At 36.8% G+C, this 13,047-nt stretch overlaps 1 protein-coding gene across 10 annotated transcripts in view; it reads right to left on the bottom strand.

Annotated features, from left to right (window-relative positions):
• CEP170 (centrosomal protein 170) overlaps positions 1-13,047 on the bottom strand; it is a 131,783-nt gene that overhangs the window by 21,488 nt on the left and 97,248 nt on the right. For 6 of the 10 annotated variants that reach the window (XM_023216170.1, XM_023216172.1, XM_023216173.1 and 3 more), the window contains one exon: positions 10,591-10,825. In XM_023216170.1, coding sequence (XP_023071938.1) covers positions 10,591-10,825 — 235 coding nt within the window. The remainder of the gene's footprint in view (positions 1-10,590; positions 10,826-13,047) is intronic. The other 4 variants (XM_023216175.1, XM_023216176.1, XM_023216177.1 and 1 more) reach the window with 1 other exon arrangement.

Genomic DNA, 13,047 nt, shown 5'->3' with positions numbered 1-13,047 from the left:
AGAGGATACACACATGAACCACTGGAATTAAGTTTCCTTTGACATTACTGGAAAAAAGCAACTGGTGAGCTATTTATGAAGTATACTAGCTTTAGAATCCTAAAACCAAAGCTGATGACAGCAAGTCAAATCTCCTGTTACTTTAACATTGGCGAAGAGATCATAACTGTAATGACTCAGCTTTTAAGAAATAATTTAGTCTAGTTTGCAAATGACCAGAAGTGTTAAAATGTAAAATGAGTTTAAGGAGAGACATTTAAGGGCCGTTCCAGAAAAGCTCATGATTTCCACACGATCTAGAAGAGTTTAGTAAGAAAAAAAAGTTTTGTAAGAAGAAAAAGGGCTAGCCAATTTTCCCAGCACCATTTATTAAATAGGGAATCCTTTCCCCATTTCTTGTTTTTGTCAGGTTTGTCAAAGATCAGATGGCTGTAGATGTGTGGAAAACAGTGTGGCGATTCCTCAAGGATTTAGAACTAGAAATACCATTTGACCCAGCCATCCCATTACTGGGTATATACCCAAAGGATTATAAATCATGCTGCTATAAAGACACATGCACACGTATGTTTACTGCAGCACTATTCACAATAGCAAAGACTTGGAATCAACCCAAATGTCCATCAGTGACAGACTGGATTAAGAAAATGTGGCTCATATACACCATGGAATACTATGCAGCCACAAAATAAGGATGAGTTTGTGTCCTTTGTAGGGAAATGGATGCAGCTGGAAACCATCATTCTCAGCAAACTATCTCAAGAACAGAAAACCAAACACCGCATGTTCTCACTCATAGGTGGGAATTGAACAATGAGATCACTTGGACACAGGAAGGGGAACATCACACACCACGGCCTATTGTGGGGAGGGGACGGGGGGAGGGATAGCATTAGGAGATATACCTAATGTAAATGATGAGTTAATGGGTGCAGCACACCAACATGGCACATATATACATATGTAACAAACCTGCATGTTGTGCACATGTACACTAGAACTTAAAAAAATAAAAAAGAGGAAAAAGGGGATATCAACTGAAAGGTACTCAGGAAAGGTGGAAAAAGAAAATATAAGGAAAAAAAGTCTAAGGTCAATTATTCTAAGTGAAGTAACTCAGGAATGGAAAATCAAACACCACATGTTCTCATGTTCTGACTTGTAAGTGGGAGCTAAGCTATGAGGATGCAAAGGTGTAAGAATGACAGGAATTAGCTTTTAATCCTTGTATAAATTATGAACTCGTTTAGAACATAGGCTCTGTGTTTCAGGTTTTTTTTGCCTCCCCAACAGTGGCAAACATGGTCAGCGATTCATAAAAAATATGATTTATAATAGGATGCACCAGGGAGACTTTGAATCTGAATAGAGATCATGGTAATGAGATATGAGAAGAAGAATGGAGAAGAAATTAGTGGTCCCTCTCCCTCCCAACTCCTTGCAATGGTATAAAAGCCAGTCAGCCAAATAATAAAGAGCCATATTATTTTTACAGAGTCAAGGATCCTGTATCGGGCCCCAAAACTTCAAAGGCAGGTATAAAGTAAAAATTCATAAGCATGTGGCTAAAAAGTTTTTTTATTTCCATAGGTAAAAACAAATGTTGTTTCATTAAGGATTTGGTTTAGCTTGTATTTTTCCTTCTAAGTGATTAGCTCACTCATGCTCTCCCCTGCACCTCAAATAGAACAAGTATAGTGGTTTAAGGTTTACAAGGCATGGGAAGAAAAACAAACAAACCTCGAGATATTAGCAAATTCACTTCATTTCATTTAAAATTCTCATTGCTTATACAATGCAGGAAAAAGTACACTTGTAAGAGACCCCGTACTAGCACACAGAGGGGGTAAAAAGTCAAGCTAGAAGTACACGAACGCAGGCACCAACTGGACCTATAAAACAGGACATGTAAGGTTTTCACTTTGTGTATGAGCAAAAAGTTCTAGATGTTCTCTAACCAGTAAAGACCAAGTGTGAATTCCTTGTCTAGAGGCAATCCAGATGGAACGCTCAGTATCACTGGCTACGAAGCATGAACGCTTAGCAAGGTCAAATAGATATTTGGAAAATCTATCTCCAAATAAAAGAATTCTTATTACTACACTGCCTACAAATAAAAATACAGTACTTTTTTTTGGTATATAAAAAAGTACCCAGATGAGGCTTTAATGTGATAAGGCTGTAATTTAAAAAAATGTACATGCCTTGTAAATACTTATAACTACATTTTCCCCTGAAGGCTTTTCCTGGTTTTGGCCCATCATTCAAGATTATTTTTCTCAGCTGTTAAAAGCAATGAACATAACCACATTTATGTGATTCTGTCATTAACTGGATCTCTTCTTTCTTTTTTATTAGACAGCGCCTAATTTTAATACAGCCTCTGGCTTGTGGTAAAGCCACATCTGATCTTCCGTTCTTCTTGACATGCCTTTCATACAGATGTGTTACCACTGTAAACAGCTCAAGCTGATCCTAAGAAATTCACCTAAGGTTTCCTAGAAATGTCATTCACATGAGTTCTGTATTTTAAACCATGACTTTGAAAATAAGCTATGTAAAAATCTTTAGAGTTTGACTTAAAAATTTTCAAATTGGAATCTTAAGCATTTAAACTATTCATGGCCTACTGATAATGGGTTAGATATATTTTAAAAAACAAAAGAGGCCAGGCACAGTGGCTCACACCTGTAATCTCAGCACTTTGGGAGGCTGAGGCAGGTGGATCATGTGAGGTCAGGAGTTCAAGACCAGTCTGGCCAACACAGTGAAACCCCATCTCCACTAAAAATACAAAAAAATTAGCCAGGCATGGTGGTATGCGCCTGTAATCCCAGCTACTCGGGATGCTGAGGCACGAGAATTGCTTGAACCTGGGAGGTGGAGGTTGCAGTGAGCTGAGATCGTGCCACTACACTCCAGCCTGGGTGACAGAGTGAGACTGTCTCAAAATAAAATAATTTAAAAAATTTATTTGGTATTTACAAAGCAATGGTTATGAATGATTTCATGATCTCACGGTACAATAAAGAATAAAAAGTTCAGTCAAGAGGCTTGAAGATTATGTATTGATTAACTCATATATTTGACTTACATACCAACTATAAGGAAGGTTCACAAAAAAGTTTCCTAATGAAAAGGAAAGCTTTTTCTCTTCCATTAGTGGAAACTGTCAGTTAATTTATTAGATGTTAGTGGCATTGTGATTCAATAACAGAAGACCTTAACGAAAAAAATTTGGCAAACCCCATTCTTTATGCAACAAAGGTATGGAGAACTGGGACACAGTTACTCTGAGCCACAAAAGGTTTAGGATGGGATAATAATGAGTTGAAATCGGAGGTTTCTTTTGGGCAGCAAGAGCAACTTAATGAGTGACCTGATTACAAAAGCAGAGTTCGAACAAAGTACATGGAGTCTATTTCTAGCCATCAAGAGACAGGGATTTAATTTTTTTTAAGGCACCTCAAATTATTGTCAATGAAATGTTTATCACTACAGATAAGTTACATTTGATAAAATGTATAAGGATTCTAGTCTCGAAACTAGACTTATGAATGTGCTTCAAATAAGCAGAGAAAGTCGCAAATAAAGAGGTAATTAAGAGGATAACTTTGCAGGTTTTAGCAAACCCATGCTATCTCCACCAATGACAAAATCAGTAAGTTAAAAGAAGATGGTCTGATGTCATCTGACAGGAAAGTACTTATTCAATAAACAAGACCTGAGATCACCAGAGTATTTTTAGAAACCCGGGTAGAGACTATGAGGAAGGAATAATGAAGTTTTAGGAAATGTGGGAAACTACAGAGAAATTGAAGAATCACTGTCATCTGAACCTATGGGCAGATGATTTATTTCCCTACTCTTGCTGTTTGGAACTGACTAGCCCAACAAAATAACAGGGCCTAGACTTTAGATATTATGAATCAATAAATTATGTCTTAAAACTGACTTAGCAGATATGCCTTATTCCTTGATTAAGGTAGTTTTTATTTCCATAATATTTTCTCCAAAACAAAAAACATTTTGGTATTATCAAAGCTCACCTCCACTCACAACTTCAAATGTAGTATATCCTTTAATTATATTGTAGTTAAAGACTTGTTAGCTAAATTGCAATACACAGAAAAGCATTCTATTACTTTATAGACAATAAGAAAACCCATACCATTTAATTCTGACAACTAAATTGGTTCCTACCAACAAAATAAACAATAAAAGCACAAAGCTTTCAATAATGTATTAAAATTACAAGTAATTTGGTTTCTTACTGTTAAGATTACCACTCATTCATAACTGTAACTGCAAATATTTTAGGCTTGAAAAACATAAACCATAGTTCTATTTTAAAATGTTTTCAAAGAATTTGATCAGTATTCTTTTTACTTGAATTTCACTAATAAAATTATGTGTAAAAGACTCAGTAATAATAAAGCTTTTTGTCTTACAATGCCAAGTGAGTTTCATTTGGGGTCAACAAACCAGGGAATGGGACTGATAGGTGTTCTGTGATACATTTATTTTTTTTTAGACAGAGTCTCACTCTGTCATCCTGGCTGGAGTGTAGTGGTGCGATCTCGGCTCACTGCAACCTCCGCTTCCCGAGTTTCAACAATTCTCCTGCCTCAGCCACCCGAGTAGCTGGGATTACAGGTGCACGCCACCACACCCGGCTAATTTTTGTATTTTTAGTAGAGATGGGGTTTCACCATGTTGCCCAGGCTGGTCTCGAACTCCTGACCTCAGGTGATCTGCCTGCCTTGGTCTCCCAAGTGCTGGGATTACAAACGTGAGCCACTGTGCCCAGCCGACACATCTATTTAATGATCACTTTAATATTAAAAAATAAGCCACTTACATACCACTGTTTTTACCAAGAGGACAAAAACATTTGTAATAATTAAGTTTGGACTGAAAATTTCAATAAAGCATTGGCTGGGATTCTTAAGCACAAATAAGGTAAGCCTAGCATTTTATAAACTGTAGGAATGTAATGCTGATTCTGAAATTCCAATTATATCTGGATTCTCATAAATTTAAATATGTGAGATCTACAGAAAATTGAAAACTCCAAATAAAGTTCTAACTATAATCATAAACCACTGTTTTCTCTGTATCCCTCTTAAATATAACTAACATTTATTGACTGCTGACTATATGTCAAGCACTAGGTTAAGTATTTGCATCAACTTGTCACCTCTCTCAGGTTGGCACCATTACGTCCATTTTACAGATGAGATCACTAGAGCACAGTTAATTAACTCACCCAGGGTCACACAGACCTTGTGGTCGAGTTGGGTTTGAATCTCAGACCAAGAATCCGGTCTGAGTCCATAGTCCATATTCTTCACCATTCAGCTACACTGCATTCCTGTCACTGAGGTTATCTCAGAGTTCAGTTGCATTTGCAGCTCCCTCACCACTCCCTGGTGATACCATCTATCCAAGTATTTACTCTTTGCGAATGACTCTACAACAATAAGTCTAGCTCTCATGGCTTCCTGTTTCACAGCCACGGTTCAACTGTCTACTAGATTTTTTCACAGGGCTATCCTTTAGGCATCTTGGTGTCAGTACGACCAAAATACAACCTATCTTCTTTTTCCATACCTTCTGGGTTCCCTACTCTCACCAATCTCCCATCTGATCAACCATGGAACCATTTTAAATTCTGCCTTACTATTCCGGCAATCATCAAAAGCTAGGCCTCTTGTGCCATACAGCCAAGTTGTGGATGCAAAGGAAAAGTTCTTGAAGTAAATTAAAAGTGCTACTCTAGTGAACACAGGAATGATATGAAAGCAAAACAGCCTAAATAGCCTAAGGCTGATATGGACAAAGTCTGAGTGGTCTGGACAGAAGATCAAACCAGCCACAGCATTCCCTTACGCCAAACTAATCCAGAGCAAGACCCAAACTCTCTTCAACTCTGTCAATGCTGACAGAGGTGAGGAAACTGCAGAAGAAAAGTTTGCAGAGGTCGGTTCATGAGGCTTGAGGAATGAAACCATCCCCTTAACATAAAAGTGCACAGAGAAGCAGCAAGTGCTGACACAGAAGCTGTAGCAAGGTATCCAGAAGGTCTAGCTGAGGTAACTGATTAAGGTGGTTATAACAACAACTGGTTTTCAATGTTGATAAAACAGCCTTTTATTGGAAGAAGATGCCATCTAGGACTTTCATAGCCAGAGAGAAGACAACGCCCAGCTTCAAAGCTTCGAAGGACAGGCTGACTCTCTTGTTAGGGGTTAATGTAGCTGGTGACTTTATGTTGGAAGCCAATGCTCATTTTCCATCCCAAAAGTCATAGGGCCCTTAAGAATTATGCTAAATCTACTCTGCTTGTGCTCTACACATGGAACAATAAAGCCTGGATTACGGCATATTTACAGTGTGGTTCACTAAATATTTTAAGCCCACTGTTGAGATAAACTGCTCAGAAAAAAAAGATTACTTGCAAAATATTACTGCTCATGGACAATGTACCTGGTTACCTAAGAGCTCTGACTGAGATGTACAAGGGGATTAATGCTGTTTTCATGCCTGCTAATATCCATTCTGCAGCCCATGGATCAAGGAGTCATTTTGACTTTTTGTTGTTGTTGTTGAGAGACAGTCTCGCTCTGTCCCAGGCTGGAGTGCAGTGGCACAATCGGCTTACTGCAATCTCTGCCTCCCAGATTCAAACGATTCTCCTGCCTCAGCCTCCCAAGTAGCTGGGATTACAGGAGCATACCACTGTGCCCAGATAATTTTTTCTATTTCTAGTAGAGATGGGGTTTCACTGTGTTAGCCAGGATGGTCTCAATCTCCTGACCTCGTGATCTGCCTGCCTTGGCCTCCCAAAGTGCTGGGATTACGGGTGTGAGCCACCGCGCCTGGCCCATTTTTGTCTTCTAAGCAGAAAATGTATTCCTTTATTTAAAAAATACATTTTGCAAGACTATAGCTGTCATAGGTAATGATTCCTCTAATATACCTGGACAAAGTAAACTGAAAATCTTTTGGAAAGGATTCACCATTCTACATGCCATTAAGGACATTTGTGATTCATAGAGGAGGTAAAAATATCAAGATTAACAGGACTTTGGAAGAAACTGATTCCAACCCTCATGGATGACTTTGAGGGTTCAAGACTTCAGTGGAGGAAGTCACTGCAGATATGGTGGAAATAGCAAGAGCACTAGAAGGACTAGAGGTACAAGTGGAGCCTGAATATGGTACTGGATTGCTGCAATCTCATGAGAAAACATTAACAGATAAGAAGCTGCTTCTTTTGGATGGGAAAAGAAAGTGGTATCTTGCAATACAAATCTACTCCTGGTGAAGCTGTTGTGAGCACTATTGAGTTGACAACAAAGGATTCAGAATATTACATAAACTCAGTTGATAAGCCGGCAGCAGGGTCCGGGAGGACTGACTGCAGTTTGGAAAGAAGTTTTACTCTGGGTAAAATGCTATCAAGCAGCATTGCATTGCTACTAGGAAATCTTTCATCAAAGGAAGAATCAATCAATGTGGCAGACTTCACTGCTGTCTTATTTTAATTAAGAAATCAGAGCCGGGCGCGGTGGCTCACGCTTGTAATCCCAGCATTTGGGGAGGCCGAGGCGGGAGGATCATGAGGTCAGGAGATCGAGACCATCCTGGCTAACACGGTAAAATCTCATCTCTACTAAAAATACAAAAAATTAGCTGGGCGTGGTGGCGGACACCTGTAGTCCCAGCTACTCGGGAGGCTGAGGCAGGAGAATGGCGTGAACACGGGAGGCAGAGCTTGCAGTGAGCCGAGATTGCGCCACTGCACTCCAGCCTGGGAGACAGAGCAAGACACTGTCTCAGAAAAAAAACAAGAGATCGCCACAGTCACCCCAGCCTTCAGCAACCGCCACCCTCAAATAAGTCAGCAGTCATCAGCAGGCATGTAAGACCCTATGCCAACAAAAAGCTGATGACTTACTAAAGACTCAGATGATCACTAGTGTTTTTAGCACTAAAATATTTACTTGTTTAGGTATATATTTTTTTAAGAAGCAGTGTTACTGCACACAGTATGGTGTGAACATAATTTTTATATGCACTAGGAAACAAAAAAAATTGTGTGACTTACTTTATTGAGATATTTGCTTTACTATAGTGATCTGAAACCAAACCTGCACTATTTTTGAGGTGTTACTGTAGATAATCATCCAGTATAATTTTGTGGTTAAATATATTTCATTTGGTCATCTGTAAAGCTGGTATTATAGCTCTATTTGCCCTAATATTCATGAAAGTCTGCATCGTCTTATATTCCTATTAGATGGAAGTTAGTATCTGTATTCATAACAGAGAAACTGAGGCAGGAGCTAACAAAGCACATGCATCAGGGATACCTGAAAGAAACTTTCCCTCATCAAACTGAAGACCAAATATGCCATATCTCGCTTATATACTTTATATTCTAAATGGAGCTTGCTTTTGTGCTTTAAATTTAAATGCAGGTAAACAGTTACTATGTACAGATTAACAAAGTGCTGATCAAGTGAAATAGTCCTAAATTCTAAACGAAAGAGTATGCTAAATCATAAAACATTTTTATAATAAATTAAAACTATTATATTTTTCAAATAAAAGTGTCTTTACTACTCTTCAAATATTGCTCTTAGCACAGGAGTCTTTTAGGTGACAGTAGTAGTTCATGTAAATAAATAAAATTATTTCTCATATTCTACTTAGTTTGTGATTCACAGCCATTTGAAAATGAATTTTCTCATGCTAAGCAAACTTATCACTGCCCTATAGAAACATTACATATCAACATTTCCTTCCATATTTTGTATTTTTCCTTCTTCCTTCCACTACCCTCTTTTTTTCTCCATATAAAATAAAACAAAAAAACCCCACTTCTCTAGCTTTGAGATATGTGTCTGGAAAGTGTATGTTGAAAAATTAAAATCCCAAAGTCAAGTTTTATTAGCATAGTGCTACTGACAAACTAGAGGGATAAGGCATGAACATCACTGGAGGTTAAATAGCCTGGCCTTGAAGTCCTGCCACAGATAATAAAAAGTACACATTGATAATAGTAACACTATGCACACAGCAAAATAGAACCAAGTGAAAATACAGTGTATAACCCTTATTCCCTCTTCTGTTTGTATTACAACTATTTTTTTATTTGAGGGTAGGGAAGTGTATTTGGCTCAGAAGAAGGGTTTTAGTCTTTCTAGTTTGGGGTAGAAGGAGCTCGAGAGAGGAGGCCTCCTGCCAGGAGGCATCTAGACATACAGGCACCACTGGATCTTGTATACGGACATCTTTTTCAAGGGAAGGGGAAAAAGTATGAGACAAGAGTAAGACATGTGGTTGCTAGCTGCGCCTGGAAGTACAAAAAATGTGTCAAGATGCTCTCACTACAAGCATTTTGTCGGCCCATAATGATCCATGGATGCCAAAGCACATATATGCCTTTCCTCTATCTAGAACAACTGGCTTAAAATGCTTCAGTAATTACTCTCCTAAAAAGCTCTTTGTATGTTAAAGCAAAAATGTTTTAAGCAGCACAATGAGATTAGAAAGGCATGTTTTCTCCAAGAATAAAAGCAATGACAAGTAAATAGTCTTTAAAAACAAAAAACTAAACATCAAACCAATGAGCCAGAAAAAACACAATTCACAGAAGTCAATGAAATAAAGAAAAAAAAGATGAACATTAAGATAGAGTAAAAGTTTGTTGTTTTTTAAAAGCATCTATGAAATATTATGTATAAACTCTTTAATAGTGTTCTCAAGTAGACAACTTGAAGATTAAGGTCTTAAAGACAGAAGTAAGCTTAGTATGTACACAGTGAAAATGTTTAGGTAACATATGGTATAGTGCAATAAAATTTAACATCTCACAAACTTTAAACAAAAAATCCTTATATTTTAAGTACTATAACATCTGCTTGAGTCTAATCTCTCTTCAAAGTTCAGCCATAGTAAGTTATTAATTATAAGTTATTAATTAAAAATCATCTGCAGCATAAATTTTATTTTTTGCACATAATCTAAATCTAAAAGTTACTATAAACATATTTATTTAATCTTCAAAATAATCATATTTTGTTTTACTTGCTAAAGGGTTGAACTGACCATACTTAACGAGCTCATAAAAGTATGAGTGGAAATCTGTTTACCCTAATTCTCTCCAGAGAGCATTAGCCACATCTCTAACAAGTATACTATTATATCTTTGGAAGTTTAAAGGAAAGTAATCCATAAATTGCCTGCACAGTTCTTAATTATGTAGATCTGATACTGCCTCCCTTTCAAAGTTATACTTACTTATCACCATCTATAAAAGAAATTCTTAAAAAGGGAGGAGGGGGGAGAGAGAAAAGGTCAAAATAAATCAGTTCTACAATATGTTAGTGGCACAGGCATAGAAAAAAAAGGAAAAAAGTTGGATAGAGAGTAATACTACTGACTAAACAGCGTTCACAGTTATCTGTGGATTTCAGTTCTTAGACTATTAGTAAAAATGAAGTACAAGCTAAACTTTGTTACCAAGTTGTAATGTTCTTAGAAATTCTCAGTTCTTAAAGGTAAGTTCTGAAAACCAACCTGGCTATCTCTTCTCGGTGAGCAGTCCAGTCCCGGATGTAGTCTTCCTGCTCTTTAATCCGGTGCTTGAATGAAGAACTAGTAGGCATTGCTGACCCAGCGCTCTGCAAGCGAGTGGTTTTCAGGGCTGGAGAAGTACGTAGACGGGTATGTTTAGGGGAATTACGGTTTGATCCAAATTCATCTTCTGAGGTGGAAGCATAATCAGTAGGAAAGCGCCTCCATCTTGAATTTACTAAATTAGTTTAATTATTAAAAAAAGAATTATTATGTTATCATTTAAAGGAGGTAAAAGTCACGACTTCAAAACACCATGAAAGCGCACACACAGCACAATTTTCAATAACTGACGTACACATACCTCACAAAAACCATAAGTCTACTACTCCTCAGGGATAGAAACATTACACTTTGGTGAATTAAAAACAATGAAGAATCAAAAACATCGAAAGACCATGTTTTCCATAGTGTGGTGAATAAACATTCAGATGAAAAATTTCACTAATGACAAACAACTAAGCAAGCTCTATCCGTCGATGTTTAACTGGTACACTTTTCAATTGCAAATATTTCTTATTTGAGTGAAAATATGAATTTTTCAAAAAAAAAAAGACAGTAACAACATCAATGACAACAAAAATAAAAACAAGGGAAAAGATTTCCTCATGCCACACGGACTTTCAACATGGAGATGGTAAAAACTCTCTTTTCCCGACACACAGATGTGCATAATTCCGGCTGTGGAAATTATGCCTTTATGGCAGAAAAAAAAAAACATTACCTCTGTCATTCAACATCCTGTTATGCTATGGTTGGAAAAAATCTTTTTACATGGTAAAAAACACAACAAAGCATCTTCAGTACAACTCTCTGCTGCTTTGACACTGAAAGCATATGGTGAAAATAGACAATGGCATAAAATCTACAAAAAGCAAAACTCTACAAGCTTTTGTCACAACCATTGACACTGAAGGCACAGGAGATACTGTGAAGAGTCACATTAAAGAAAGTGGCAATCACTTTCTTATTTACAGTTAGTAAAGACATTAAAAAATGGTACTGCTGAAACATTTAAAAAATCAGAAGACGAAGCAGACACTTTACTACTGTTAATATGAGAATCAAACATACAAATAATTTGTGAAGCATAAATAGAGGTAAAAAAGAGAAATAAAGGCTAATTCCTGGTAAACTTTACAAGGGCAGGAACCATGTCTGTTTAATCCAATAATGTATATCTAGCACTTAGCTGAATGTTGGCTAGCAAACTTTTAACAAATATTTTGGAAAAAATGTAAGAATTCCTGCATATAAACACTTACTTTTCCGAAACCTAGTGAAAAGCATTAAATGTTATCGGCGTTTTAAAGTAATAAACCCTTAGCATCTTTTTCCTTTTCAACAGAAACTGATCCTAAGCTGCATAGAACCAAGAAGTTCCTCCACTCGAATTTTACGCCTTTTATGTCTTTTCCTCCAAAAAGTACATTTTTACCTGGGGATGATCTCTAAGGCTGAGCTTGCTCTCAGATAAAACTGGCATATATTGCCACCAGAACTGGCTTAAGAAACAGAGAACTCTATAATGAGGAATATGCCATAAATTAGAGCCTATCGATTTGTCCTTATTCACACCCCTATTTGGAGATCCTGATGTTTGGAACTAGATTCATTCATAGATACAAGAGAACGAACATATGCAGAAAGTTCATGGCTCTCTGTAAAAGTGTATGCAAATGCATATACCAGGTAATTAGTCATAGTTTTTTTGAGGAGCTTAAATATAATTTCTGATTTTAACACTGTAAGATAATTTATTAACATAGATAATATTTTTACCATGGTGATAATGTACTCATTTCTAGATATAAAAACTTCCATGAGTTGAAGTGATCCTGAGACTTGAAACCAATTTTAGGAAAAGTTTAGGAACAAGAAAGAGTAAAGAGGTTTAGAAAAAAATTAGAAATACGGCAGGCAAAATCAGAAATACTGTAAACAAATTTGTACTTTTCAAAAAAGCATTTCATTAAATGTTAAATGTGTGTTTATTTTGCCATCTTACAATAGTGTTCATAAGGAAGAGAAAAATCAATTGTTACATCAAATTTCCTGATTTTTGATTAGGCAACTGTGGTCACCATACATATGATTGGAAACTAGAGAGAAAAGCAATAAACAAAGAGCTTTAATAAACTGGAGAACATATGAAAACATAAGTATGATAAAACTAAGACAGTTCATTTCAAGGTAACTTAGAAAGAATGGCATTGATGGCTGACTACATGAAAGCAGAATGAGAGACTGAGTGCCAAGTACTGTTTATATATGTTAAATGTCAGGTGACCACATATAAGAAGAGCCATGCTAGAATTAACTTTAAACAGTCTGAGCTTAGGATCAAAAAGCAATTACATTTTGAGGAAAAAGGTAAGAGAAAAACTTCCTTTTCACAAA

This window comes from Piliocolobus tephrosceles, chromosome 1 (assembly GCF_002776525.5).
Source record: "Piliocolobus tephrosceles isolate RC106 chromosome 1, ASM277652v3, whole genome shotgun sequence".
Lineage (NCBI taxonomy): Eukaryota > Metazoa > Chordata > Mammalia > Primates > Cercopithecidae > Piliocolobus > Piliocolobus tephrosceles.
This window is presented reverse-complemented; position numbering and strand designations above follow the sequence as displayed.